Here is a 25,489-nt window from a genome sequence, read left to right as displayed (position 1 = left end):
TTTATTAGTCAAAGACCTAAGTTAAACCTAAAAGGCACGCTTACCTATCGGGCACTTGTTTCTCGTCTAATACAATGCCAAGTGTCTACTGACATTTATTCGACTTGCAAATCTATCTCATCTCAGCTAGGCGGTATGTCTAATTCATTTCTTCTTTTGTTGACCTCTTCAACAGCTCCAGATGGATCTGTTGCGTTAGGATGACGGAGTTGCCAAGCAACACAAAACTCCAGTGCTCCCATCATCCACTTGCCCGGCTTAACACCCAAGGCCTTAGCAAGCTGGGTACCGTCAATGAGTTTCTTCATTGAAGGAGCATCCATGACGTCTAATTCTCGAAGATGATCTATGAATAACTGCCACTCGCCCAAGAAATTGTCATTGTTTTCTGTGGAAAGGTTAGAATCGGGTCGAGATGGTGGATATTTAGGTAGAATACTGACTGGAGCTTGTACTGCTGGCCTCCCAACGCTGCATCGCCTCGACAAGAAGGCTGAACAGGACCTGGAGCTGCCAGTAGCCTCCTCTGGCATCCCAGTGTCGTATAGCCATACCGAACCGATCACGCTCGTTGATACAAGATTCTTTTTGAACGACCGCGGTTTTCAGAGCAAGGATATCTGCTTTATTTTTGTGTGCTGCAGTGACAACGTCGCATAGCCTATTCGGGGCTTTTATCCCCTCACGTGCCGCCAAAGTAATAAGTGGAGGTGGAGGTTTTCCTTTGCCGTTACGTTTAGGTTCGTCGGCGAGCTCCCAGGGAGCGAGCGCAGCCAGCGTCCAGGCGTAATATGAAGCCTCCTCAGTCTGGACGAGGGCCGTCGAGATAGATTCGTGCGCCTCATTACTGGACAGGTAACTGAGGCATTCGTAGACAGTATGCCACCGAGATAGATCAGGTAAGGGCATACTTGACTTAGAGGGGTCCGTGAAGATGGTGTGATACAGACCCAAGTCATTGATATATTGTAGCGCTCTCCTAGGGTCATTTCCTATGAATTATTAGATTTGTGAGGATTTGGCTCTTCTGATTTACTTGTACCTTTTAACATTTTTTCAATTTCCACGCCCACCCGCTCACGGCTGATTTTCAGCTTGAGAGCCTCAAGTACCTTCACATCACTCATGCACTCCTCAGCTGCACGATCGATCGTGAATCCTAGTCGACTAGCGAACCGAATAAGTCGTAAAACCCGTAAAGGGTCATCCATAAATGTTTGAAATGGTTCCAGTGGAGTTTTGATCAGCTTGGCCTTCATATCTTTGAGCCCGCTCGTGAAGTCTTCGACCCTGCCTGTGTTGAGGTTATAGAATAAGGCATTGACAGTGGCGTCTCTACGTAGCGCATCTTCTTCGGCGGTGCCAAACTCCATCTGTGGGTTGCGACTGTCCTCGGTATAGGTCTCCTTACGTAGGTTGACAAAGTCAACGTCAAACCCGAAGAGCATGATGGTAGTCGTCTCAAGATGCTTCGACTTGTCTGGGTTCTTTGCAATTTTATGCAAGCTGCCTATGTCGGCACTGGTAATTCGATGCTTCTCTGCTATCTCAGGCTTCTCGCAAAGCTCGCATATCTTTAAAGCAAAGGCTTCGCCAGTCATAGTATTAACAGCTGTATCAATGTCATGGGACTCAATGCCAAGTAGCTTGTCGCGAACCCAACCGCCGGCCCATCGCAGGATGACGGGTTGGGCTGATGGCTGTGAATTGTTGACATATTTGGCAGTATCAAGAAGCAAGTCTTTGAGTTGATCCTCCTTCTGTGTGAGCTCAATTGTGGTGGTTGCTGGCTGCGCAGACATCTTTCTTATCTGATGCGGCCGTCGGGTATCTGGGGTAGCTTCCAGGACTCCTAGTTTCCTCTTGGACATGAGAGGAATGGGACGGTATGAAAGAAACGAACCAGAGAATATCAGTCTTTTCTGTCGGCTGCTTATGATGAGGCGGGGTGAAACGGGCATGGAAACATCTGTGAGTCAACCCGTGAGTCAACAAAGAATTGGAGAAGATGCGATTCCAATGTGAGAGAAGGACGAACTTCAGCAGCGATAAACAGACTATTTCTGGCGCTGCATGTAGTGAGGCTATTCTCTTCTTGTAATTAGACACAGTTTTGATTGATTGTATGCTTAGACTCGTCGATCTGATCTCTGTGGGAATTTCGTATACCGGTATATGTATGGTCGTGATGAATGTATATTTGCCTGTTTGTCATATCTGCATGCCCAGTCTCGACACTGCCATGCCAGGTGCCACCAACTGCGACGTCATCGGCCTACTCGCCATTCTACTACCATAGTAAAGTAAGGTGTTCTTCCTGGATTAAATGTTTTGGATTGCCTGCGAATTGTATTTTGCATGATATAAGTATTATATGGAAACATATGCTAAGGCGCTTAAAAACATCTACGTACCTGGGTCTGTGAATTACGACGGAAAACCAAACAGATTCCCCCAATGGTACATTACTCAGCCAAAGTTTCTGGGCGCATCAGTCTGCCCAAGAGGCACTTTAATTCCCACTTGAAACAGCCCATGCCAGGAGTTCCTGCAAAAATGTTAATGAATACTGCTTTCCCGCAGGGCCAAACCCACGCTGATCTGAATTGGTAATCTGACGTTACTCTACCTATTAGACATGGGGCTGGCTTGTTGAGGGTATTCTGGATAATTGCAGTTGCAACTAAAGTCAATGAGATGGCCCTTCACAACCATGAACCCAAAAGTCTAGATCTAACATCATCTTCTCCATAATAATATAAGACAGACCCAAGGTACGGTGTCACTTGCTATCGCCGGCAAAGTTCGCGAGATTCGGGTGCTGACGAAGCGAGAACTCCCAAATCTGCGAACCCTGTCCATCCAGGTGCATATGAATACTTGTTATAGCAATGATCAGCATAGCGATATCCAATCAATATCTGCTCTCCACGATTCGCATCTTCAACGGGCTGTAGATCTGATACAAGCCCGAGGATGATCAACACTGTGCTTCCTACATGAGGTACTCGATTGATACGCAGGTGAGTCGATACTACCAATCTGCGTTCTAACCCAGCGAGCCCCAGGGCGTTCATACATGTTTGCCCGTATCTGCCCGTAAATACTGTACGCTGGCTGCAAACACAGCTGAGGGTGGTTAATTATCAAGTATCAAATGACGTCACAAGATTGGGAGCGTCAAGCCACCATGACATAATATCCATAGCGCTAAGCGAGGTGTGACCCGGACGATCACAACGTATATGTACAGTAGGCGAAAGGTAATGTCTTTTGTCGAGTCAGGCTAGCACCGCCATCGTAGGTGGTGTCAGGTTAGAGATGAAGACTGCGGTATATGAGAGACCTTCGCGGTGGAAGTGGTAGGAAAGAACTACATACATGTAATGCTTGAACGTTCAACCACTATTACAGACCATCTGGGCAGAATCTGGGGTAAAGGGATGCTAAAGCTTAGGCAAGGTAAGCTCCTAATGCCAATGGCCCACGATCAATAGCATACTGTGGGAGGGAGGCAGAGTGGGACAAGACTGATCCTGTGATAGATGCCTGTCTACCCATACATGTCGTAGCACCCTCGGCACCCTCAAATGAAGATTACAAAATGAACACCAGACAATCAAGCTCGAAGCTACCCGGCACAGACCCGTAGTACTAGGCTAGGTCTGACTAGGTCGTACAGTTGACTACTGCAGTATCTGTGCAGTAGAAAGCGGGCAGAAAGCGGGGGAGGGGCAGAGGGGCAGAGGAGCGGATGAGAAAGGGCCAAAAGAGACACTACATGTATGGATGTAGATGGCTCTCACAAACGACATCCGTCCTCTGACTGTTCTCTGATCCGTCTCTGTCGGTCCTTGGACCATCTGAGATGTAGTGCAACGCCTACACTGTGATTGGGCGATCCATGCATGGACAACGATGGCTTTCCTAGTCTTGGACTCCTGCGCCGGGGAGGATGGGCCTATCACGGTGGGCTCGACAAACGGCCATCACATCGGTGCATCAAAGTGGCCGCGGTCGATGCCCTGCTGTTTGCTGCCTGGCTTGACACTGGCTGGACGCCTCTCGAGCTCTCAGATTCCTCTGCATCCTTTGTATGGCTGGTACATGGCATCACCCTGCACTGCCCCAGCCCCTCCAAACCTTTGGTCAGAGACCTTGGTGTCTAGCCTCTTGGCTACCTATCAGCATCATGGGCATCTCCTGGCTTGGCCAATCGGCCGTTGAACGCCAGCGGGAGGCAACCAACGCATCGAAAATGATGGGAGGAGGCAGCAGTGGGAAGGACAGGAGAAGACCACAGTACTCCCGGTATGGCTGTTCAAGCAGATGGGACGATGCATGTATCATTATGCAGACTACCAGGCAGGTTTGGTACTTGGTTTGGAGCAAATGGAGAGATGTAGACCGAGGGCGGAAGGACAAAGCAGAATCTCTCAAAGGAGATAAAGCCAGTACCTAGGTACCTACTACTAGGTAAAGTTAGTAGTCGACATAGTAAGTAGGTATATATATACACCTAATAGTAGGCGAGTAGGCAGGTGTCTGGTACCTAGGTGTGCGTATGCAGCCAGGGACCGAACCATATGATCACCACACAGTACATATCTAACCTTAGGTAGTATGCGCATACCTATCCACACGTACATTCACACATGTGCCCAAGTAAGTAAGTACTTACATTAGCTAGGTACATAGAGGTGGATACGTAGCAGTGAACATTCGACTACCTCTTACATACCGGTAGCTCGATAAGCCACCACCACGTACTACGTACAGAGCTCATTTCCTCAGCAGATATTAGTAGATACCAGTAATAACCAGCTCCTAGGAAGTAATAATTCAAGGTAATAATAATAATAAGAATAAGAAGTCGAAGAATGCAACCAGCTACAGGCGTCTAGGTCTAGCTGAGGCCGTATAAAAACAAGCGTCGACCACCCTGTCTTGTTGATCCCAAACGTCTTTGTTCTCTGTCCTCTGCTTCTTTGCCACCGCAAGCACGAATCAACTCAAACTATATCACCTGCCGCAATTAGTGTCAGGTTCAACGTCATCTAGCCCAAGTGAGTCGCTGCTTAGAACACCAGATCGGCGTGGCCTTTATACTGCGCACCTTCCCGTATTCTCGAGCAGGTACAATATCAAAAACTATCACTCCCTCCTTTCACATCACATCGAAAGAGAACGAGCTACCACCTATTTCCCATCGTCATCACCGTTATCACCATCATTATCAACATCAGCCCAGTTATCACTATCAACCCTAGACAGAATTCCGCGCACATTTTCAGTATTTCTAGCTCGATACCCGTCAAGGAACGAGGATCGAACATTGTCATAGCCACATCATAACCGGCCAATTCAGATATCTGTTCGTCCCCCCCCCCTTAGCAGAGGAACCACGACATTACAATATTTTGATTTGCTTGTTACTGACATGAATATCGAGATAGGAACATCCAAAGTATTGTAACCATGACCAACGTCGAGCAACCTCAATTCAACGACACCCTAGGGTCAAACTCGCCGCCGCTGGACCGCCAACGCACCAACTCACGAGATTACACGCACACGGACGAATGGGGTGAGCTTTTCTCTCTTTTTTCTTTTTCTTTCTCGCAACTACTTCCCTATTCAGTCACCTACACCGTATATGCTCCAACTTCTTCGACTCAATCTTCCGTGTTCTAATCAACAGTCTGCCTTCCAATTCGTTCCCCCCCGCCATCTCCAAATATTCTTCACCCACCCCATCTCCAACACAACATCCGCATAAACAGCAAATGCAGAGGTAAACTAACATGGGGGAAAATTAGATGCCTCCAAGACACCCCCATCTCGCTTCCAGAAGCGCAAGGGCAGCATCTACGCCACGCCCTCGTCCCGCGACGGCCACGTGGAGCGCAACCGCGACGCCGTCGAGGAGTTCCACAAGGCGCATTCGAAGCGATGGTCCATCGGCAGCTCCAAGAGCGGCGGGACCGCCGCCGACCCGACTTCACCCGTCCAGCAGAGACGGAAGTCCTCTGCTAGCAACAGTGGCAACGCAGCCTAGTTCGCAAGTTGCGGTGCCCTTCTGCCTTATGCTGACTGCCGCCACCGCGCGGTAAAATGAGCTGCATTAGAAGAGAATTGGAAAAATGAAACACAAAATAGCCAGAAGAACTCGCCGATTCTATCACCCTCTTCCTTTGCGAGACACAGTTCATTTCTGAAAGAAAGATACAGTACACCCTCTTGATGTTAATTTTTTTCTTCTCTTTTCTCTTTTCTTTCCTCTCCTGATTGCACTATTCCATGCTCGCGACGGAGATATCGGGCGATGACGACAGGAATACGTGGGGAAAGTGTATTAGAGTTTCCGGATTTGGAATCGTGGATATACTATGATTGGAGTATACGCGAGGGACTTGGGCAGGGGACAGACGACCACAAGAAGGAAAGAGAGATTGTTTTCGATGTTGCTTGATGATGAGTATGGCTGTCGTTCGATTCTTCTCCTGTCGTATGCTTCACTTTTAGGCTGTATTAAGACTGTAACAACGTCTGCTATGAAATGAAACACTACTATTCGTTTAGTTCTTCTTGTACGTTACTATGACCTGTGGGCGCTAATGTAGTGATTAGCTGGTGCTATTGAGGATAAAAAGTCAATGGCACATGCTGCACCACGAATATGTACTAGAGTGGATCAGAATATCCATTGAACATGATTTTTGATCAAGACTGCCCAGTGGTGGAAACTTGCGATTCCTGAAGTATTGTAAATAAAGTCTGAGATAGTAAGGGGTAATATTACTAACCCCAGCCCGTTCAGGCCCCCTGCCATTATGCCAAATGTACATATGGGAACAAAGAAGAAAAAAATCTGTATATTCATTTCAGTCGTCATCCATGCCATCGATGTCAATAGCGTCCGGATTCGATGCTACCGCGGGCTGCTCCTTTGGTAGTGTTCCGGCAATTCCCGTGCTCGAGGCCACAAAACCTGCCGGGGCGCGTGCTTGACGCTCAAGTTGCTCCATGGCATCTCCAACATCCGTGTCCCCATTCGTCTCTGCCACGCGGGCCTGCTGACTGCGCGCAATAGCTTGAGATGCAATGAAATTGACATCGGTATTGTATTGTGCTTGGACACTGCGCTTGATGCGTAACATTTCCTTATAGGTATCCTCGTTGCCATGCTGGACTTCGAACTGCTCCCACTTGGTCCAGAATGCCGGGTTGGTTCGAGGATCACAGAACTGTGAAGCGTGGCCGTAGATAGCACGAGCGCGATCGATCTCGCCAAGACGTTTCTCCATGTCAGCGAATTTTAGACACATGTCTCGAGCCTCTTCATCGGGTAAGGCCGCAATAGCTCTTTCGTAGATCGGCCTGGTAGAAGGAAGTCCAAAGTTGGAGGCGGATTTCGTGATATACAAGTTGAACATGTCCGCACGGTCCTCATCAGAGACTGCCCTTGTTGCTCTCTCATAGATACGCATTGCATGCCGCGCGAGTCCGCGTTCCTCTTCGAGGTTACCATACATGAGATATAGCACCTTAGCAAACTTCTCTGGAACTTCTTCTACGGCCTGTTCGAAGAGGTCGCGTAGTCGCTCGATCCCAATCTTTCGATCGACGGCCTTGGTCAAATACAGGTTCCAAAGCTCGAAGGCAACTGGATAGCTGAAATGGTCCAGCCCTCTCTCAAATATTTTAAAGCACTCTTCATAGTACTTATGTTCCTCCATCAGGTTAGCATAGTTGACTACGGTCTGCGGTGTGGCAATCCTAAGCTCGAATATCCGTTCGTAGATCTTTTTCGTCTCCTCTAAAGAACTGACACTCTCAACTAGGTCCACATAGAAGCTCCATAGCTTCCAATTCTTGTGCACCCGCTGTTGGGGCGAGAGAGTCTCGTCATAGTAATCTACCGTTGACCTTTTCGGGGCCTGTACAGCCTTGGCCATGATCTTAACAGCCTCGTCAAAGTTCTCGTTACGAAGCTCCATTTCAGCCCATTCAATCCACATATCAGCAAGCTCGGTAACTGACTTGAACGGAACTTTGACAGCTTTCTCCATGATGATCCTCGCATTCCGGATGTCACCTCCCTTTTCATAGAACTTGGCATAGTTTGCCCACAGCTGGTGGAAGGGGCCTACTGCCTTTTTCGGTTGGATGGCAGCAATGGCATTGGTGTATGTCTGCACGACCTCAACTTTATTGTCACCCCATAGAGCCACTCGTTTCTCCCATTCCGCGACGTTGTTTGGATTTTGTCGGAGTAAAACGTCATTTAGAAGGAAGGGCCGTCGGTCCATAAGCTGTTCGAAGCGCATCATCCTTATGTCGAGGTCGAAGTCGGCATCTTCGTCTGCTATTCCTTCTTCTGCGCGTGCAGATGCCATCTCCATGAGTGCGCCGATGATCGACTCTTCAAACTCCACATATGTGTCGAAGATGAGCGTGAAGTCGCGAACAGTCATGACAGTTGTTATGCCCTCTTCGAATATATCTCTTGCACGTTCGAAACTTCCTCTCCTTGCCCAATATGTAGCCAAGCCGCACCAGAGCTTTCCCCTTTGATCAGCAAAGCGGTCGATCCCACTTCGAATAATTCGTTCGACATCAATACCAGTTTCATGACCAGTCTCAACTTCTGCAGCATGTTCCACAAGCAAATCGACCACTTCACTCCACAACTCATAGTGACCTTTGCTCTGTTTGCTGTTGAACCGCGGATTGTTGAGAATATCGATATACTTTTGGACAGCTTCGGTATATAAGCCTACTTGCGTCAAAAGTTCAATAAAATCCTCCGCATCTTCAGGATGAATCTGCATATAGCGTCGCCATATCTTGACCGCAGTATCGCCCCCAGCAGAATTTGCAAATGGGCGATATATGGCCCAAATTCTGTTATGCTGTGTAATAGGAAGCGCACGCAATGCTCGATCAAATGTCCGTCGCGTCAGAGTGACAATGGGTTGCAGCAGCAAGAACTTGAGGTACATTTCCCATATACGTGGCATTTTATTCAAAAGAATCAAGGCTCGTTCGAACAGCGCATTGACCTTCCGGTATTCAGCGACAAAGACGGCAGCATTGAGTTTCGAGACATGTTTCGTACGAAATCGAAGGTACTACTGAGTGTCAGTAAGTTATGAACACTATTGCTCCGGAAGAGACTGCGGCAACGTTACCATTTTCCACAGCTTGTAAGACCTCGGGAGCTGCTGGCAAGCCCTCTCGAGAACGAAGGCTTGCTCTTGTAGTGTGCCATGCTGAAGTTTGAACTGAATGTAGGCTAGCCAGGGTTTCGTACTGCCGGGATCTCTTATGATGTCTTGTTCGTAAACGGCGTCTTCGTCGGCCTGTAGTCACTGTTAGTGGCATGACCCGGTGCGATGCGCAATGTATAATGCGCCGTCGTGGAAAAAATTAGATTGTGGTTACTCACAACGAGGCCAAGATCTGGGCGTCGGCTTGCATGGTTGCCATTGGCGACCCCGTTCGGCGGCATCTTGCTGGATCACCTAGCTCGGTGTCGTCGAAGATACGGTCCTCGCGTGAATTCGCAGGACGGCTGAATCGGGCAGCGCTCACCACATCAGCGCATCGTGAAGCAAACAGGATCGAGATCGGTAATAGAACCGGGCAAAGGACGTTCCAATGGTGGGCACCAGTACGGATGGGTGTGGACAGGATAATGGTCGATCTGTCTGCCAGGCCAGTCGCGGCATTGAGAGGGTAGGTAAACTCTAACAAGGCATCTACCGTCGACTAATAATAAACCGCGACATTCCCAGGTGGTTTTTAAGTGGGGTTGGTGATTGGTCACTGCAGTAGTCTCTGCAGTTGTCCCTGTTGTAGTCTCTACTAGAGTCTCTCTGTTGCAGCCTGCAGGAGCTGAAGGGTAACGGTAAATACAGTGCATCGACGAGCCCGCCGTTTAAACACTGTATGAAGGTCATCACCGCGGGCCAGCTAGCCAAGCTCCTACCTACTGTACAAACCTACGTATGTTATCAGTCCAGACAACTCTAAGCTTCCATCGTTTCAACGCGGCCGACCTCACACTGCCACTTTTGTGATATATCCCTGCGAACCCTCCCGATTCACTTCTATACGATCGCTGTAGGCTCGCTGACGAGAGAAACGAGCTAGGATGTCGGGCGCCGGAGTATGTCACGAACGGGAGTTTCTATCAACACCTCCACTCAAACTAATGGTCGTCACAGGACAGGGAAGCTGTCTTCCCGACAAGACAGTCGTTGGGTATCATGAAGGCGAAGCTAAAGGGAGCTGAAACCGGCCACAGCTTGCTCAAGCGCAAGAGCGAGGCACTGACTAAGTACGACTATATCTCTTAAACCTTCGCTATGCTCTCGTATGCTAATACTGTCCCAACAGGCGCTTTCGAGGTATGTCGCTACATCTCATTCTCCGCGGCCCACGACCGAATATTGATGGCATATAGAAATCACACGCCGAATCGATGAGGCAAAACGAAAGATGGGTCGCGTCATGCAGATCGCTGCTTTCTCCCTCGCCGAGGTCACATATGCCGTTGGCGGTGATATCGGCTACCAAGTGCAGGAATCCGCAAAGTCCGCACGCTTTAGATTACGGACAAAGCAAGAGAACGTCTCCGGTGTTTTCCTGCCGGCTTTCGAGAGCTACCTTACAGACGGCAACAACGACTTTGGCCTGACTGGTCTGGGAAAGGGTGGTCAACAGGTTCAGAGGTGTCGAGAGACATATGCTCGTGCTGTAGAGACACTTGTTGAATTAGCAAGTCTGCAGACTGCTTTCGTCATTCTAGACGAGGTGATCAAGGTTGTGAATCGAAGAGGTTAGTATACTCGACCTGAGATGTGCCTCGATTAAAGCTAACCTCATGAATAGTCAATGCCATGTAATAGCTCCCCTGTGTCGGCCCTGGCACACTAGCTAACGTGATTTATAGTGAGCATGTTATTATACCAAGAACCGAAAATACCATCAAATGTACGCTAAGTCTCCGACTAAGGGGTAAAGCACCGACTAATTTGTACAGATATCAACTCCGAGCTTGATGAGCTAGACAGAGAAGAGTTCTATAGACTCAAGAAGGTTGCTGGAAAGAAACAAAGAGATACTGCGGCTGCGGACGCCGAAATGAAGGCCAAGAAGGCCGCTGCAGCTGCTGCGAAATCAGGCCAAGAGAACATCGAACCAGAAGATGATTCCGCACCGGCTGATCTGCTAGCAACAGGCGAAGACGATGATGTCATTTTCTAGATTACGGTATTATACACGTCAAACAAGCGCCCTGATGTGGGGAATAGCCAAGGGAATCAAAGCGGATGTCTGCTTCTACGCGTGTATTGACATACTTATGGGACAGGCGTATCATGGTCAATCATTCCAATTCATAACTAATATCGACAAAATCTGACTGGACTCAAAACCCGCTTTCCGAACCAGAAATCACTTGCATTGTAGGTCACCGGCTGTACCATAACTTGTCACCGTGAGTCATAGCTTTGTGTATGTAATACCGTAGACCAAGCATGATTCGCCCTTCCATTTCATCGGCAGGGGGTAGTAGTGTCTTTGGAGACTAGGTAAACTGCAGAGATTGCTGAGCTGAGACCGTACTTCAACTAATAGTATATAATCCGACATACAAATGTATATCACGCAACTCGAAAGGGGAAAGCAAATTGGAAACAAGGGAAATATATATATGTCTGAAGAGATATGGCGTATGGGTTTTATATTTATCTATTTTATATAGCCACTTGTCTCTCCCTGGCCATGTTAACCCGATAAAATTTACAGTTGACTTGACAATATTTAAGATGTAAGTACTGCGGCTACACGTACTGAGCATTGAGATATAATGAAGGCCCATTTGTATCACCAAGCCCCATACAAGGCCATGACAGTCTCTATCGATCTCAAATCATAACCATGGTATCAATTCCCGTTCGAAGAGCTTGCTCAAGCTCTTCATAATTGCTTTGGATGAGGCATAATTGCCTATACAAGCTCGCCATGCCCACCCATAAACATGAAAGCGCTGATAGTCTTACACGCGACGACATAGGTACGTTACTGGCGTTGGTAAGTGACCTTGATGAACTTATTGCTATCGCCGACCGCCATGCCCGCCGTGTTCTCCTTGGCGGTGATAGCGCCAGCCTCGGCCTCGTACTCGATGAAAGCAATACCCTTGCGACCAGGCACGAGACGCACTTCCCTAAAGCCCTCGAAGCGGCCGAAGATACCAGTGAGAGCTTCGATGTCGTAGTCGTCGGGTAGGTTCTGCACGAAGAGGATCTTGTTCGGGGGTAGGTACTCGTCTGGCACGACAGCGTTGGCCGCTGCACCGCCGGTCGGCTTGAGACCTGTGCCGCGTGCCGTCTTCGCGGGGCGATTGGCTTCGGCGGATGGGGCGACGGCGCCAGGGCGCTTGAGCCGCTTCTGGTCTTCCGCCGCTTCGGCTGCCTTTCTCTTGTCTGTAGTTTTGCACGCGCGGTGTTAGCGATATTCAGCTCTCCAAATCCATGACGAAAGCGGTACAGTAGACAGGTACGCACCCTTTTCAGCGAGCCGCCTTCGCTGATGCAGCTCGAACTCTTCCTTATTTCCTGTGCTGGAGACGGTCGCGTCGCTGCGCGTACGGGCGAGAGCAAGCTGCATGGGTTTATCGAAAAGCTCGAAGCCTTGGACCTCTAATATGGCTTGGTGGGCTGACTCAGGCTTGTCGAAGACGATGAAGGCCTGGCCCTTCGCCTTCAGGTTCGTCTTAGCGACGATGTCGATAATGTTCCCATACTCGGAGAACACGGTAGTAAGGGCTTCTTTCAGTGCCTCGGGCTTCACGCGCTCTTCTAGGTTGCGCACGTAAACACTGTTTTTACCTTTGTGGTTAGCTAACTCGTGACCAGCGACAAAGCCAGGGACGATATGTGTCGGAGTGCAATGACACATACGTGGCAATGGGCGGACTGGATGCCATATTCCCTAAAGTATTCTGTTGGATATTTGAATGGCCCTTTTTCTTTTGTGTCTAGTTACAGTAAGGCAATGCTTTCTTATAGTTGTGTTGTGAGAGGTTGGCTTTCATACCTAGGTACCTACTTAAGTATGGATATGTAGGTATTATTAAAGTAAATACTGTGGAGACAGCCGGTCACTGTGTACCTACCTAATGTACCGATTCGTACCCATAAAACACTGATAACCACATGTTTGCTGTATTACCAGGCAAGGCACATTCAAGGACGAGAGTAAAACCCCAATTCAGATCTAGCTTTGTTTACTGGAACTATCTTTTATCCATCTTTGGATATATATAATTAGATACGCCTATGTGTATGCTTTGGAATCGTATTTTGAGCCCCTGTTTAATTAACGCTGCTCTTCGATGCAGTCTATTATACCGGTACCTAGTCTGTTCACCAGGTCTTGGCTCAAGGCGAAGACCGTTATATTCCCAAACCACAACTCAACTTCTGGTATCCCTTTCTTCGTACCATTCGATCACTGCTCCTCCTCTTCATTTGCTGCTTTCTCTTTCGGCTCGACCTCAGGCGCAGGAGCTTGTTCTTCACCTACTTCGTCAGGCTTTGCTGTTGATTGTTCCGGTATTGCAGTTTCTTCCTCACACTCTAACGATAAATCTTTCCGCAGCTCGGGAAGAAACCGATCTATACGTTTCCATGTCTCTACCCACAGAGTCTCTTGCGACGGGTCTTTGCTTGGAGGTACAAGATACCCACTGCTAGACATGAACAGAAGCACATTCTTGAGGTTTTCAGGCACAGCTTCCTCCTAACAAAATTCGGTTAGCAGGCGAAACATGCCATCCTTGTCTAGTAGAACTTACTAGGCTATCTCCTTGTCCACTATTCATAAGTCTATCCATTATGTCGATGATTTGTAGCCAAAGATCCAACATTCCGTCCCATTTAGATAGCAGCACTAGATATTGCAAAAAGGTTTTGCAAAGAAGAGAAGCGGCTTGCACTCTTGTCTCGCTCATGCCATCACGGTCTGAAGAATAGACCTCTGGCTTCAACAGTTTGTGGATTAATGGAAACAAGACTTCCCCGAAAATGGCTGTCCACTCCTTGTGGTCACTGCAGGTGAGTTCTGGAGATAGAAGCGATCTCTGCAATGACGAGAAGGCTAGTTGACGCACTTCTCTACAAGGGTTGGTGCATTGAGTGGTAAGTGCCTGGAAGATTGGAAGCCAATAGGCGGACCAGGCTATGACGATATTAGCTCTACTAAGATGTCAATGGGAAAAACTAGCTTGGAATACCTTCACTGTTTTCGAGATGCGACTGCTTCATCAAATGTGGTATTCGTCCTGTCATGCTTGATATGAGATTGACAGATTTCACACCACGTAAGACAACCGCGTTCTCGCTAAGGAAAAGTGTAAGTCAGACTATGGCCAGCAAGAGATTAGCAAAGTACGCACCTCGCCACTTCTTTCTTGGCTGGTCGTGCATTTCTTTGGCGTCTTTCTCCCTTTTGTTCTTCGGCTGCCCCAATCTGAGCTGCAGTCGCATACTCATTAAGAAGTGCAATCGCAGCTTCATAGTTGTCTGCGATGATCGCTGACGGCGAACCCGAAACCCCCCCTTCTAAAATATCGAAGACCGTCGGCGATGAATTGGGGTTTCCAGCCAGTGTGCGCAATATCAGCCAGAAATCGGGAGACGTCATGATTTCGCTACGAAGCGGCCCAGGCTGGTCAATACAAACTTTAAGACCTTGCAAGACAAGTTGAGATGTTTTCGTCAGCATCTCCCTGGGAAAGCTGGATATCGTATGCAGCAATACAGGGGCGCGGACGAAGTCGTGTTCCTGATCTGTCAGAAATGAAGTCTGCAGTGTTTCAAGATTACTCACATAACTAGCTTTTAGTATGTTGAATTGATAGTAGGCGGCTCGAGAAACGAGCGCAGAGTGGTATCGACTAGAATTACGGAGGAGTGTCTGCAAAACATCCGCAACGTGTTTACCGAGAGACTCTATCGTCTCGGGGGTCCTGAGAGCTAGGACTGTACAGAATTCCAAGATGTACACAACGGCTGGGTCGTAGTTTGGCTTCCTATGGGCGCTCTTATTTCCTGCACTTGCTGGGGAGGAAGGTACGCTTTCAGCTTTGACAATTATGGCCGGTACAGTTGAATTTTCATCATCTGGAACTTGTGCCAACAGTGCTTCCATCAATCGTGCGAGCGCACTAATAGGAAGGTTCCTAATTCTGGTTAGCGAGAGCAGACTGATGACGGATGGAAAGTCCTTACGAGATATTAGCAAAAATATCCTCCAGATGGCAAGCCTTGATGCAGTCAGCTGTGCTCAAAGAACTCTCCACCTCCTCGGCTGAAGGCTCTGGCGGGTCATCAGCCGCATAGCTCGAGATGTAGGATGACAAAGCGGAAAATAGGCCAGTGTCGGCAGCTTTTGCCGCACGATCGATGACTTGCGAAGGTGTGTGGACTGGGATTTTGGGTAGTTTTAGATTTGTATAACTTCTGTTGTAGAAGGATGGGATTAGTGAATTCACAAATAGCTTAAGCCATATCCTCACGATCTACGAGAAGTCAGTACAAGCCGCGTAACAAAGTCGCATAGACTCACATGTTCCCAGCCAGCTTTAATAATTGACTCGCTTCCTTTTACTACACGAAATAAGACAAGAGTGGCGAGCTGGGCCTTGAAGTCTCTGCCGAGCTTAACGGCTAGTTCGCTGACCATAATACTGTCACTGTCGTCTGAGACCTTGACCTCTGTGTTGAGTAGAGTGTTTGAGAGATCTTCATTATCGAGAGTCGTCATGTAACTGAGGTTTTGAATAATGTGGTCTAGCGCTTCGGTGATCCCATACTTCGCTGCAATCTGAGCACACTGGTCGAAACCCGTGACTACTCGAGAAAATACTGCATCATCGGTAGCCGACATGAACACGTACGAAAGGGTTGACACAATGGGTTTCCAGGTTGCTGCAAACATATCCGCATCATAGTTGTTCGTGTTACAATGTATCAACGGCCCAGCAGACTCGGTTTTAAGCAGCAGTTCCCGCCAGGCATAGTCGAATGCATGCTGATTATCATGTTCATCCGGAAGGATAATCTCGTTAGTCCTAATCGCTTCAAAGGTAGCCTCAAGGAATTCAGGGGCAAAGTCTTTTCCATCATTAACACCCCTAACTTGACGCGCGAAATCAGCTAGTTCCATGCGCTTCTTGATCTTTGGGCTATGTTGATCGACATTCAATATGATGATCGCGTATGTGAGAACAAATACGGCATCTTGATTGGCTACATCGTCGGAGAGGGTATGATACTTCGTCGCGAAGGCGGTCACAATTCGCTCGATAAGCGGTGACTCACCAGGAAGACGGAAACTCTCCAACAACTGACGTAGCGCCTCATCAATCCGCTTCCCAGAGAAATCAAAGAGATCCAGGAAAGCCTCAAGATATTCATCGTTGCCTTTCTTGGACAGAAAATCGCCTACTACTGCTTTGGAAACTCGCGAAGTTTGCCGTAAAAACTTGGCGACAGACGCAGGATTATCATCAATAATGCCTGACTCCTTAAGGTACCCAAGGCCCTCCTTCGGTTTCTCGTTGAACTTCGTTGCGCCTTTGACAATAATCTTCTTGCGGCGTCGTTGCTCTCTTAGCTCTGCTCGGTCTGGAAGCCCTTCTACAATTGGCTGGTCCTCGAGGCGATCTGCTATGCATTGTACATGACCCAAAAGCGCATCTAGGCACAGTGGAGGAACACTTGTTGTGCTCCATGTCGCCGAGTCTGGTAGGGCACTCCTTGATAACAAGCCAATCATGTCTTCGCAGAGATTTACCCGATTGGCGTCACAATCGTAATTGACAAAAAGCTCAACAAGAAAAGAAGGCATGCGAGCCAGAGCACTTACGCTTTCAACCATAGCTTGGCGAGCATCAGGTTTGCGCGTTCCACCCTCCATACCAAGTTTCTGCCGATCCCTAACCGGCACAGGTGTCGCTGCCCTCGAGCTACCGCCTGCAGGTGAGGCTGGAGGCTTAGCGCCGCTTGGACGTTGTGGTATGCCATCATATAGCGAGGGGTCAATGTTTGGTTCCCATGGAATCTCGACCGGTGGGTGCAAGCAGGCAACTAGATAGGAGAGAAAAAGCTCCTGCTGCAGTTTCAAGACACCTCGACATGTTTCCAACAAGGTGCCTGCGACAATGAGCGACTCTTGCAAGATTGCCATGTTATCTGACCGGACGAGCTGGAATAGATGTTGGCATAGGCGGTCTTCTGCTACTACGGCTAACGCCGGGTGACGTGCAATGGATGGTCCTGCGACTTCGAGCGCAACATGTATAATGCGCAATGCCATTACTCTCATGGTATCTCCTTGTTGTTTGTCATGAGGGTCGAGGAGATCTACCAGGACCCTGAATAATTCTTTCATTGATGGCAGAGAATACGGTTTAATTTCGAGCGAATCTGGCGCATCCGAGGACGCAGAGGCGGAGCCAGTCTCTGCATCATTGTTTGAGATCTCGGTGCTCGAGGATGTCCGTTCTTCACTCTGGGGTGCATCGGAGGAGGCAATTACATCGTTACCATTAGTAGACGGCACCATCCTAAGGGCTTCTGTATCGCCATTGGCCTGGTTGTCGAGTACCCCCAAATCATCGCCAGCTTGGACTTCGAGATGTTTAAGGTGTTCGAAGATAATTTGACACATTCGAACCATAGCAGCCTCAGCCGTCCTCCTGAGAAGCTCTGACAGCCTTGACTGGCAACACATAGTCAACCCAGTTTCCATCATTTCACAGACGCTCTCATCGCTGAGCAATGCACCCCCTGGGCCGGAAAGCATATCCTCCATTAGGTGTAATATCATCAATAAGACAACCTCGTCCTGCGCCGAGTCACTAGCTTCGAATCGGCAATGGGTGATGGCAGTTGACAGCGACTGCATGGCGAGTGGGAAACGCGGTGAATCCGGGCTGATAAAGCCATATGAGAGGAACTTCCGTATGGCCTTCAGAGCGAGAATTGTGATAGGAGCGGATGTCGAGGAGGCTTGTATGACCTGAAGAAACGGGCTGAGCAGGGCTGGGGCATCGAATTCATGTATATCTAGGCTTCGTCAGTTATTTTATCATAGCTGGGTATTCAGATAGGACCGCGTTACCTTTGCAGCTTGACAGCTCGTGACGCAGTCGTCCAAAGCCTGCCATGAGTGGGTTGTCTTGCATGCTCTTTCCCTTCTTGCCTCGCAATCCCCACCTATTTGCGACACCAAAGTCCTGCGTCCCATCTGCACCCAAGCCTGCAGCAGAGCCTCTGCTCCCTGGGCGCAGCAATGGACTGGGGGGACCGAGCTGTACGGGATTCGGGTTCCCGCCAAGGATGGAGGACACGGAGGAGCCTGCCCACCGAGCATGTTTACGCATAACCGACGTGACTGATATACATTCAGATATAACCAACGAAACCGGATCGACAGCCACGGATACCGGTCGACTTCTGTACTGCGTGTCGGAAGAGCGGAGATCGGCGCTCAATACGGGACGGGTAGACGTGCTTGGACGCGGAAGCTCAGAGCTTTCTCGAGCTGCCGTGAGCGCTGTGTCCATTCTGGCATCGCTTTGCGCATCTTGACTCATTCTCGCCCACGCGGCGGCAGCTTTATTAGGCGAGACTAGATTCGCTGGTCGAGACTTGGTAGTCAGGCGTCTCGATAGAATTGGCGTCAGGTTCGGCAGGTACGATGGATGCAGCGACTTGAACGGTAAATATAGGAATTTTTGATAATCTGGGCTCTTTAAAGGTTCAACAGATGTCCTAAGTGCCCGTCGTGGTGTGTCGCATTGGTTGTCTACAACTTGAGATTAATTGTACACTACACAGATGCACGCTCAAGGCACCGTAGATTTGGTAGGTAGGTCACGTATAAACTTAGGTAGGGACTCGACTCAGTACATAAGTCTAGGTGGGTACCTACATCTTACCTAAGCTTGCCTTAACCTTCAGTGCGTATAAACCCCTGTCAATTCTTGCGTTGTAGCCAGCGTGGCGGCAAACTTCATCAGACAGCTTTACTGTACAGTATATGTACCATAGGCATATACCTGCTTACAGCTATTAGACATCGGACACTTTTGTTAGTTGATACATGTATTTCTGTATATCTACTAATACACTGAAATGCAGGTAATCCTTGTGAAGGTTGATCAAGTATAGGCTGATTATACGTGCACAATATGACGAATCCTCAGCCTACTTAAGGTATCAGGTACCAGCAGCCTGTGTGGTCAAGGATGGTGGGTAACCGCAAAATATTTCCAGCCCTCTCAGAAAATAATACATGTAAATGCCGCGATATCAAGTAGATAATATGGCTATACAGTGAATAAGGAGCAGCATCTACCTAGTTACTGCTATGCTCGGTATCCTATGCTTCGTAATCATGTCTAGAGAGAGAATAGCACCGAACGCCGTGGCCTATGGCCATCCCTGATGTCCGCTTGTTATACAGACGACCTTAAGCTCGGCTCTTTTCTCTTTCACTCCCAATGCGAGTACCATGTTGTCACTACGCCATCCGGAATAATGAGAACAATCAAATGCGTAACACCCATAACACCCCCCAAGATTACCTGTATACTATTGCGCCCCTTTTCTGGCCGGCTTGCCCGTCTTCTTCTTGGAGCCCATAACCTTGGAATTGTCCTCGATATCTCCTTTCTTCGATCTCCCAGTTTTCTCCTCTGATAATAAGTCGTCCTCGTCCACGCTATCTGTTTCGTCCACCTCATCCACATCAACCCTGTCATCTTGATCGGTTTCCTCAGTCGTAGGCTTACTCTTCTTTTTGGATCCTGCCTTTTTATCTGCTGAAGCTTGCTTCGCAATGTTCTGAATATCGGACTTGTCTTTCTCCCACTGGTTGTTAGTATCACTGAACTGCTCCTTGATCTTCTTTTCTTTCTCGGCTTTTTCCTGTTCTTCGGCTTCCTTGGCAAGCCGCTCCTTCTCCATTTCCTAGCAGCGGATTAGCATGTATATTTAGAGGTCAAGAAATAGCTATGTATACCTCCATGTGCTTTATATCGTCAACACTGGGCTCGTATAAATGCCATATGGTATAATGGGGAAGGCCAACAACAGAAAATTGCATGCGTTTGGCCATCTGTTAACTCTATTAGCAATCAATCAGCTTTAAAATGGCTCTTGAACCTGACCTTGCCAAACCCTTCAGTCTCAGCATGCCTCTCAAAGCTAAAAGCTGGAAAGTGCACACCAGATCTAAAGACTCGTGCCTTGGCCAAGATGCTCACGCCCCCAACTCCATCAATCTCCATCTCCATATCCGGGTCGCCGTAGGGGTCGCGCAGGTACGCCAAGTGAGGACGCCAGGTCGCATACTCAGCATAGCCTTCCACAATAACGGCATCTTCATCGAGTGTTTCAGCAAGAGCTAATGCGGTGTCTGATTCTTGCCAAGAATTCAGATCATACGGCTGCTCCCCGCCGAGCCAATCGGGAAGCGGTCGCCACACATCTGTAGAAATGTCAGGTAAAGTCAAGAAATACAATTATGGGCGTGCTTACTGGGGACAATAACATCCTTGTTGTGACGCATAAGATCCTCGACGATGGTAAACGGTGCTGTTTCAACGTCAACGTCCCGCCAATACACCCAGGAGTGATATGGGCGCAGAGTAGCGCTTAGCAGCCAATTCCGTGCCTGTGCCATGAGCTTCCGACGGCTTGCTTGAGCAGCAAATCCATGACGACTCTCAACGTCCTGATTGACTTTTTGACCGAAATCTTTCTCAATAATAGATATCTCGCCATATGGTTGTTTCGGATCCTCATGGGCCTGAAGCTCTTCCAACATTTCGACAAGAAGCTCTAACGTCCTGTCCTTCGAGTCAGAGACCAGGAAGGCGAGGTCCATGAGGTGGTGTGGGTAGGTTAGATTGCGAAGATGTGAGAACATCATTGGAATATGGGGTTCGGCATCCCTCAGGGGAACACAGAGTAGGATGCGCTCCTCCCTTTCCCAGCCGCGGGCAGTCCCTTGAACATTGGAGAGGTCGTAGTAACGAACAGTATCCATGAGAACTTCGCTTGCCGAGCCGACCAGACCAAGCGAGAACACGGATGTCAGGGAGAAGTCTCCAGGCCAAACAAAGAGGCCAAAGAGAAGCGCCGCTACAATGATTATACCCAGTCTTGTCATCAACTTCCTTCGACGTCGGGCCGCGGGAGTCGCACGGGGCAGGAAACTAAGCATGGTATCCAAGTCAGGGAGTAGTAAATCAAAGATATTTAGAGTGATAAATGCTCACCTGTGGGGCGCGAAGTCAAAGTCGTGCTGGTCCCGCGGATAGCCATTAGAAACTCCGGGGTGATGCCGGGACATCACTTTAGAGTTTGCGGGAACCGCATACGAGGGAAGCGTAGATTGTGACATGGGCACCGCTCGAAGGTCGTGCGCGGCCGACGGGGAATGGCAGAGACGAATGTTGGTCCCCGAGCTGAGGAGGATATTGAGAATAAGAGACGCGCGCGCCAGAAGCCACCTATCAGGAGAGACCTCGGCCCCTTTGCAACCGGGTTCACCAAGCCGTCATGGACAATCCAAAGCAAACTGGTTCTCAACTAAAGACTTCGAGTGGGTCGGGGTTAGAAGTAGTGAAGAGTGAAGACGTCGTCGGCGTCGTCGTCGTCGTCGAAAGAGGGCCGCTGTGCATAGGATGAAAAGGCGTTGTATTTCATTGAGTTTGGACGATGATCACTATCTGCCTTCTCAGAGGTAGGAAGTAGATTAATTAGAGGTTCAATTGATCTTGAAATTCAGGCCAGTTTGGGCTCTTGGCATCCCTATAAAGACCCTATAACTGGCTATCATATGGGCCATAACAATGCCGCTGGGCCCACTGATGACGACGGGCTGGCGTTTCAGCCTTTAGTCCCCCGAGTCCCCCAGTCACCCGCAGCAGAGCCCGCAGCTTCTGTCAGGCCCGCTTCCATACCTACATACCGGTACCTTATGTAGGTAGGTACTTACAGTACATGTACGAGGTAAGTACCTAGCAGGAGCCGCGGATGGCCCAGAGATAGGTATCTACATGTAGCTCTGGACAAGTGGTAGGTAGGTAGGTAGGTATTTTAATAAATAAATGACACCGACCCGCACCACCTTCGGCGGACCTCCCATATGTCGCCCGACTTTTGCTGAGAAAAGAGGCATGTACTTTCTCAAAAAGTATCTACATGCGGTAGATACCTACTAGGTATACCCTACGTGCTTGCTTATGAGTATGATAGGTAATGTGTATTTGGAACGGCAGCTTATCTTCGGCACAACTGGACTGACAGATCAATTGGGGCCAATCTACATGCTTAGCCAACTTCTTGTGTGGTATTGTTTGGATCTAGATGGCAGTTTCGAGCTCTCAAGCCCGAGGCATTCGTCAGAAGCATGGCTCTTTCACGATGGTAATATGGAAGCACAGTCCGGTCTCCTCTTCCGTCATCTCCTGATTCGTAAGCATGCCTTCCAATATATAGGTAAGTATACATCAGGTATCTATCCATCCATCCAATCAATGTGAAGGCCGCCGGAAGCTGACCTCAATACACTCAGACCATACCCAAAGTTCCAAAGAATTCAAAGCCGTCTCGTTTTCTGCCTCTGAATCTCGATGTCATAGCCAGTTCATGAGTGGTTCAATTCACTGTCCCGCTGCGGACTTTCAGCCGCCGCCACGGTCTTCCTTCGTTCAGCCTCGTCTCTAACACGCTGTTCTCGTTGTTGACTGCGATTGAGCCGCTTGCGACTGTAAGTACCCAAAGCCCATATTAGTGCGATGCCTGAAATAATCGTGCACACTCGCATGTCCTCGCGAAATGCTTCGGCATATGCTCTTCTAATCGCAGCAAGGTCGTTTGGTGCCAAATTGTCACCGCCGCCACCCTCAACTGAGGAAATCTGTTGCGACGTCACCGATCCGCCTACTTGAGCGCGCAGTGACATCCCTAGAATTGCAGAAGATGCCGCAATGCCAAGACTGCCCCCAAACACTCGCACTTGAGCTACAATGCCCTGTGCTGATGCTGATACTGAGTTAGCCCTTGCCATTTCGCATCTTGGGTGGCTTAGGAACTCACCGTGATCCCGTATCGATGATCTCAATGCTGCAAGCATGGTGGTTGTTGATACGGATAGGCCAAAACCAAGGCCAACGAACACCAGAAAACCCAGAGCTTTGGCTTCAAGACTAACTGAGCCAGAGACTGTTGTGAGAAGTCCACAACCTAAAATCATGAAACTCGTCGCTACGATCAGCGTCTCACAGCTACGGTCTTCCTTCCCATTGACCTTGCCAGATATGACTGAACCTATCGCGCTGGATCCTAGCATTGGGAGTAGCATCACCCCTGCTACCAAGGCATCTTTTCCATTGACAACCTGACAGCGAAGCGGAAAGACGTAGATGACCAGGATGTAAGGAAACCCCAGGAACAGGGTATTCAGAACGGCCGAGGCATATACTCTATCACGAAGAAGGTTCATAGGAAGAGCCGCGGCGACGTTGTCTCCCCACCGCCTGTCTACAAAGAGGGACCACTATAGTTCGCCAAGATCAGTAAATCACTTTGTCAGGTGAATTGGGCCATAAAAGATGCTCTGAATGCTTCCGAGACATGCTCGCCGCCCCATCAAGTATTATTCTCCACCACGAGGGACCAGAAGACAAGAAGAAATAATCCGTGGGGTGGCGTACAGCGAATACTCCCAAAAACGCAACCAACCCAATGGTGAGCGGTGCCCAAAATATCGCTTCATGCCACTGATCAGTAGCGTTGCTGGCATTCTGGAACGGGAATACAATAAGAACAGCTGCTGCGACGAACAAGGAGGATCCAAAGTAGTCCAGCTCTCTCCACGATCGCTTTTCGAGATTGTTAGGCAGATATCGAGGGTTCGGCCATGTGATAAGAAACAACAGAAAAGAAGCTGCACCAATAGGCCCACTGGAATTTGTTAGTATGTTGTCGCAGCTGTCATTCGTATTCATATTGTATACTTACTTAATAAAGAAGATCCACCGCCAGCTCACGTAATTCGTCAAGATACCACCAAGTACAGGACCCAACACACTAGAGATGGTTATGATGATTCCAATAATGCCAGCAAGGGCTTGTAGGAGCCTGGGAGGTGAGATCTCTGGAAGAATTATCACTGCAATAATCCAATTGTTAAAATCGTTCCTTGAATGGGGATAAGGCTTATTGTCAAGACCCTCAGTATCATACAGGTGTTCCCGAAGCCAGAACCTTCCTAGAATGAAGAAAAACGATAGAATGCATACTGGTAATGGAATACAGGCCTGATCCACCGAGCCCCTGGATCGCTCGAAATGCAATGAGTTGTTGCAAGTTTTGTGCAAACCCGCATCCCAGCGAAAAGCCTATGAAGATTACGTATGATATTAAGAATGCATCGCGTCGCCCAATCACATCGGAAATTCGAGCGAGGAAGACGGCACATCCCAGATACGATAATGTATAGGCCAATGCCACCCAGTTTACTCTTTGCAGATCGTCAAACTCCGTTCCAATCGTGAAGAGGCTAGTCGCCACTATTGAGCTGTCTAGAAAGCTAAGGAAGAGCCCTGTCGAAAGGCTAATTACGCATCAGCACTACAAATAAGACAGAAGTTCGGCAGCATAACTAACCCGAGACAAAGAAGCACTAAACGCGCCGTGGGGATTTCTTCATGGCGAATACTCGACAACGAGTTGGGATCCAAAATTGGCGGTTCCTTTTTCCTCTTTTCGCTAGATACTACGGTCATGGCTTCAATGTGGAAAGAGAATGAGAAAGAGCTGATATCCGCTTCATAAAATGGTTTGGTAACTAGGACTAACTTTGCAAGAAACGTGGCACAGCGTCGCATATGTCGTATATTCACGGTCTGGATAGTTTGGTAGTAAGACATATATGTAGGTAGGTGGTGGTCGGGCCCGGGTCGGGCCAAATCGATAATACCGCATTCAACGAACAAAGAGAATCCGAGTGCGAATTTCCCATCTTCCTCAATGCCTCACATTAGCATCACGGAATTTCCTAGTTATAGTAGACCATCATCATGCCGTTGTTAGTCTCTATGCATATTAATTCTCGGGCTAACTCGAACGCCACAGATGCGAGGCAGCCAATCCTAGCGTTGCGCGGCGAGCTGGCATCCTCCTAACCTCCACTTGCCCTCGCATTCGCTTACCGTTACCAAACTCACACGACCCGGCCTATCGGGAATAACCATGAGCCACATAAATCGGCCTCGGCTCAGATTCTCGGGCATGTACCTCTCCGACGAGTTGGCCATCGTGCAAGATGGGTATTTTGGCAAGATCTTTACTCGGGCATAAAAGTACCACGACTTTGGAACCCTCCAAGGGCT

General features: G+C 48.7%; 8 protein-coding genes across 8 annotated transcripts; 2 read left to right on the top strand and 6 right to left on the bottom strand.

Moving 5' to 3' along the window:
* Positions 1–122: 122 nt before the first annotated feature.
* On the bottom strand, positions 123–1,802 carry F5B22DRAFT_639458 (uncharacterized protein; the record flags this gene model as incomplete). The annotated part of the gene is made up of 3 exons (XM_047977717.1): positions 123–388; positions 444–992; positions 1,043–1,802. 3 exons carry the CDS (start codon positions 1,800–1,802, stop codon positions 123–125), a joined length of 1,575 nt encoding a protein of 524 aa, XP_047826377.1.
* Positions 1,803–4,743: 2,941 nt separating this feature from the next.
* Positions 4,744–6,471, top strand: F5B22DRAFT_480196 (uncharacterized protein). Its single transcript, XM_047972239.1, has 3 exons — positions 4,744–5,374; positions 5,457–5,587; positions 5,820–6,471. The coding sequence occupies exons 2-3, from the start codon at positions 5,479–5,481 to the stop codon at positions 6,056–6,058; spliced, it is 348 nt and encodes a 115-aa protein (XP_047826376.1). The 5' UTR covers positions 4,744–5,374; positions 5,457–5,478; the 3' UTR covers positions 6,059–6,471.
* Positions 6,472–6,884: 413 nt separating this feature from the next.
* On the bottom strand, positions 6,885–9,514 carry F5B22DRAFT_651071 (TPR-like protein; the record flags this gene model as incomplete). Its single annotated transcript, XM_047979407.1, has 3 exons — positions 6,885–9,134; positions 9,195–9,365; positions 9,452–9,514. 3 exons carry the CDS (start codon positions 9,512–9,514, stop codon positions 6,885–6,887), a joined length of 2,484 nt encoding a protein of 827 aa, XP_047826375.1.
* A 407-nt stretch (positions 9,515–9,921) lies between these two features.
* Positions 9,922–11,713, top strand: F5B22DRAFT_625368 (vacuolar ATP synthase subunit D). Its single transcript, XM_047976174.1, has 7 exons — positions 9,922–10,174; positions 10,233–10,345; positions 10,405–10,415; positions 10,472–10,846; positions 10,900–10,909; positions 10,961–11,001; positions 11,051–11,713. The coding sequence occupies exons 1-7, from the start codon at positions 10,160–10,162 to the stop codon at positions 11,272–11,274; spliced, it is 789 nt and encodes a 262-aa protein (XP_047826374.1). The 5' UTR covers positions 9,922–10,159; the 3' UTR covers positions 11,275–11,713.
* F5B22DRAFT_625365 (RNA recognition domain-containing protein) lies at positions 11,714–13,107 on the bottom strand. Its single transcript, XM_047976173.1, has 3 exons — positions 12,975–13,107; positions 12,579–12,892; positions 11,714–12,497 (listed from the first exon to the last, which is right to left on the bottom strand). The coding sequence occupies exons 1-3, from the start codon at positions 12,998–13,000 to the stop codon at positions 12,091–12,093; spliced, it is 747 nt and encodes a 248-aa protein (XP_047826373.1). The 5' UTR covers positions 13,001–13,107; the 3' UTR covers positions 11,714–12,090.
* Positions 13,108–13,277: 170 nt separating this feature from the next.
* Positions 13,278–18,952, bottom strand: F5B22DRAFT_625364 (Sec7-domain-containing protein). Its single transcript, XM_047976172.1, has 8 exons — positions 18,202–18,952; positions 15,643–18,146; positions 15,306–15,595; positions 14,905–15,256; positions 14,471–14,859; positions 14,309–14,415; positions 13,871–14,253; positions 13,278–13,815 (listed from the first exon to the last, which is right to left on the bottom strand). Exons 1-8 carry the CDS (start codon positions 18,674–18,676, stop codon positions 13,525–13,527), a joined length of 4,791 nt encoding a protein of 1,596 aa, XP_047826372.1. The 5' UTR covers positions 18,677–18,952; the 3' UTR covers positions 13,278–13,524.
* A 151-nt stretch (positions 18,953–19,103) lies between these two features.
* On the bottom strand, positions 19,104–21,935 carry F5B22DRAFT_625362 (Anp1-domain-containing protein). The gene is made up of 5 exons (XM_047976171.1): positions 21,368–21,935; positions 20,625–21,304; positions 20,255–20,574; positions 20,107–20,202; positions 19,104–20,054 (listed from the first exon to the last, which is right to left on the bottom strand). Exons 1-5 carry the CDS (start codon positions 21,490–21,492, stop codon positions 19,677–19,679), a joined length of 1,599 nt encoding a protein of 532 aa, XP_047826371.1. The 5' UTR covers positions 21,493–21,935; the 3' UTR covers positions 19,104–19,676.
* An 805-nt stretch (positions 21,936–22,740) lies between these two features.
* On the bottom strand, positions 22,741–24,883 carry F5B22DRAFT_651066 (major facilitator superfamily transporter; the record flags this gene model as incomplete). Its single annotated transcript, XM_047979406.1, has 6 exons — positions 22,741–23,138; positions 23,193–23,652; positions 23,810–24,059; positions 24,117–24,267; positions 24,398–24,711; positions 24,765–24,883. 6 exons carry the CDS (start codon positions 24,881–24,883, stop codon positions 22,741–22,743), a joined length of 1,692 nt encoding a protein of 563 aa, XP_047826370.1.
* Positions 24,884–25,489: the final 606 nt, after the last annotated feature.

This window comes from Xylaria bambusicola, assembly GCF_022495145.1.
Source record: "Xylaria bambusicola strain CBS 139988 unplaced genomic scaffold F5B22scaffold_62, whole genome shotgun sequence".
Classification (NCBI taxonomy): domain Eukaryota; kingdom Fungi; phylum Ascomycota; class Sordariomycetes; order Xylariales; family Xylariaceae; genus Xylaria; species Xylaria bambusicola.
The sequence above is the reverse complement of the archived record's forward strand: the minus strand, read 5'-3'. Positions and strand labels throughout refer to the sequence as shown.

Bases quoted from the DNA above. Each gene is read 5' to 3' on its own strand.
- F5B22DRAFT_480196 (XM_047972239.1), top strand. From the start codon at position 5,479: ATGACCAACGTCGAGCAACCTCAATTCAACGACACCCTAGGGTCAAAC. The intron at 5,588-5,819 runs GTGAGCTTTTCT...GGGGAAAATTAG, and splicing joins CACGCACACGGACGAATGGG to ATGCCTCCAAGACACCCCCA.
- F5B22DRAFT_625368 (XM_047976174.1), top strand. The intron at 11,002-11,050 runs GTACGCTAAGTC...TAATTTGTACAG, and splicing joins AACCGAAAATACCATCAAAT to ATATCAACTCCGAGCTTGAT.
- F5B22DRAFT_625365 (XM_047976173.1), bottom strand. From the start codon at position 13,000: ATGGCATCCAGTCCGCCCATTGCCAC. The intron at 12,893-12,974 runs GTATGTGTCATT...AGGTAAAAACAG, and splicing joins TCCAGTCCGCCCATTGCCAC to TGTTTACGTGCGCAACCTAG. The intron at 12,498-12,578 runs GTGCGTACCTGT...GCAAAACTACAG, and splicing joins AAGGCGGCTCGCTGAAAAGG to ACAAGAGAAAGGCAGCCGAA.
- F5B22DRAFT_625364 (XM_047976172.1), bottom strand. From the start codon at position 18,676: ATGAGTCAAGATGCGCAAAGCGATGCCAGAATGGACACAGCGCTCACG. The intron at 15,257-15,305 runs GTAAGGACTTTC...AACCAGAATTAG, and splicing joins GATATTTTTGCTAATATCTC to GAACCTTCCTATTAGTGCGC. The intron at 14,860-14,904 runs GTGAGTAATCTT...CTGACAGATCAG, and splicing joins ACATACTAAAAGCTAGTTAT to GAACACGACTTCGTCCGCGC.
- F5B22DRAFT_625362 (XM_047976171.1), bottom strand. From the start codon at position 21,492: ATGTCACAATCTACGCTTCCCTCGTATGCGGTTCCCGCAAACTCTAAA. The intron at 20,575-20,624 runs GTAAGCACGCCC...ACATTTCTACAG, and splicing joins CAAGGATGTTATTGTCCCCA to ATGTGTGGCGACCGCTTCCC. The intron at 20,203-20,254 runs GTCAGGTTCAAG...TAGAGTTAACAG, and splicing joins AGACTGAAGGGTTTGGCAAG to ATGGCCAAACGCATGCAATT.